Source organism: Geospiza fortis, unplaced genomic scaffold, assembly GCF_000277835.1.
Source record: "Geospiza fortis unplaced genomic scaffold, GeoFor_1.0 scaffold41, whole genome shotgun sequence".
Lineage (NCBI taxonomy): Eukaryota > Metazoa > Chordata > Aves > Passeriformes > Thraupidae > Geospiza > Geospiza fortis.
The window spans coordinates 18392602-18394763 of record NW_005054299.1 but is presented as its reverse complement, the minus strand read 5'-3'; the positions used below and the strand labels follow the sequence as shown (position 1 = coordinate 18394763).

At 52.0% G+C, this 2162-nt stretch overlaps 1 protein-coding gene across 2 annotated transcripts in view; it reads right to left on the bottom strand.

Moving 5' to 3' along the window:
• Positions 1 to 354: 354 nt before the first annotated feature.
• Positions 355 to 2162, bottom strand: part of ABCC10 (ATP binding cassette subfamily C member 10) — a 17574-nt gene continuing 15766 nt past the window's right edge. The window contains exon 22 of one of the 2 annotated variants that reach the window (XM_031059411.1): positions 355 to 1595. In XM_031059411.1, coding sequence (XP_030915271.1) covers positions 1460 to 1595 — 136 coding nt within the window. In that variant the 3' untranslated portion in view covers positions 355 to 1459. Of the gene's footprint in view, positions 1596 to 1774; positions 2137 to 2162 lie in introns of those variants that run through there. The other variant, XM_031059417.1, reaches the window with a different exon arrangement.

Sequence of the window (2162 nt, the reverse complement as noted above, 5' to 3'; positions counted from 1 at the left end):
GAACTCCCCACAGTGGATGTGAGCCTGGCATGAACATAGGAAGCAGACACAAAACTGCCTTCTCCACCATGGCTAAAGCATGGCTGAGAGGCAGGAGATGGTCAGGTCACTTAGCCTTTGTACAAGATCTCTTCCTGCCTGTGCTGGTCTGGTGTGCAGCAATCCCTCTCCTAGGACCAGGGATTTCTGTGCCTCCTCATGGGCATGGATGGCTAAGCAGTGGGGCAAAACTCCCCACAGCCCAAACCCTACTACTGGCTTGTAGGGTTGCAGAGCTGGGTCCAAGGTGGTGTGAAGTGAGCCAAGAAGTGACTGCTCAGGCCAGGAGTGAGACCTGGGAGAGGGGACTGGGGCTTCATCAGAAAGATTATTTTTTTAATACATGGATGGTTATGTACCTTTATCAAATAAAACAAGTACAAGAAAAGAAACAGTGTATCAGAGAATCATAAAACAATTTAGGTTGCAAGGGACCTCTGAACACCAACCTCCTGCTCTCAGCAGATCCAAGTAGATCAGGTTGCTCAGCAACTTGCTGAGTATCTCCATCACTTCCCTCAAGAATGCAAACCCAGACTGTGGCACAGGAGTTGTCCTGCCTTATTCTCCATCTGCAGGGATGGGGATGGCTCCTACAGCTTCAGGGAAAGGAATGGCACCTACCCCTGGACAGCATAGCAAAGGTGTGGGCTAGGCATTGCCTTAAGAGTGTTGGGAAGAAGGAGTCCCAGGTGCCTATGGCAAAAGCAAGATCCTAAAACTGAAAGCAGCTGTGGGTTTTGTGCAGCTGGGAGCAGGGCAGGAGGGACAGAGAATTTCCTTTGAGGGTGTGGTCTTCAAATAAACTATCCTTAGAGGCCTTTAATGCAATTGCATTCTAGCCCCTCCAGGGAAAAGCCTTCTGCACTGAAAACCAGAGGAAAAGTAGCAAGGTCCCTGGGTGCTTGGAAAAGCCTTCTAGGCTTGGAAAAGCCTTCTGGGAATAGCAGAGGTAGGTACAGTTGTCTTCATGTAGAGAGGGCACCACTCTTGTATCTTATAAGGAAATAAGTGTCTGGTGAGGAAAAGGGCCAAGGACTTGAATCAACAGCTTCACAGGATATTTCCACTTTATTTTACATTGCATATGTCAGACTAAGTCTCAAACTAGGAGTTACTGATTCTTCAGTGAGTAGAAAATCCCTCTGTAATCTCAAAGGGAAGCCTTGGAGGGGAGCAGGATCCCACCACCCAGGCTTGCATAACTCTGAACAGCAGGTCACATCTTCCCTATTAAAGGAAAGGCCACAGTGCCACACTCCTGTCCCTGAGGACACACAACTGCTGCCTGCAGGCAGGAATAAGCCCCTCCCTCACCTCAGCAGCTCCTGGCCCTGCAGGGACAGGGCTGGTGTCTGAGGTGTGAGGAATGCCAGCCACCCAGCTGGAAGGGCTGCCTGGGCTGAGCCCAGGAGGGAGATCATTGCTGCCTGCTGTGCAGGAGGTGCTGGAACAAGGAGCCATCTTTCTGGCTGAGGCGGGTGGGTGAATCCAGCTCTGCCACTCTCCCAGCATGCATCACCAGCACACGGTCTGAGTCCAGGATGGTGTTCAGCCTGTGGACAACAGATGCCAGGACACACCTTGTTGGATCTGAGGAGAAGCTCTGGATACTGCTTCCCCTGCTGTTAAGGGCGGCCCAAGACATGGCCAGCATCAGGAGCTGTGCAGGATCTCCCTCTGCATTCAAGGCCACAGTGCAGTGCAGCTCCCCAGAGAGCCTGTGCTCACTGCTGAAGTGCAGCACCTCTTAGGAGAGCACAGTGATGCCTTCCAGCTGCTGGGCATGGCCAGGAGAACAGAGGAAAGTTCTGTGGGGGGAAGCTCAGGGCATGCCTGATTCTGGGGTTGCACAAAATGTCTCTATCCCCGCAGGGGTTAATGAGTTGCTTTATTTGCCCCAACATTTCCTCACCTGTCACCCCCCAAGGGCAGCAGAAATTGTGCATCAGCTGTTATTTCCCTGCAGTCTAGCATCTTTGCTTATGCTACTACCACCACTGGATTTGTACTTGCCAGACAGCCAACCACAGGCCCCACTGCACACATATGTGCCCAGGTCTGCCCAGACTGCCAGCAGAGCAGCAACCTCTGGCTCTGGATAGGGAAGACAGAACAGCAGG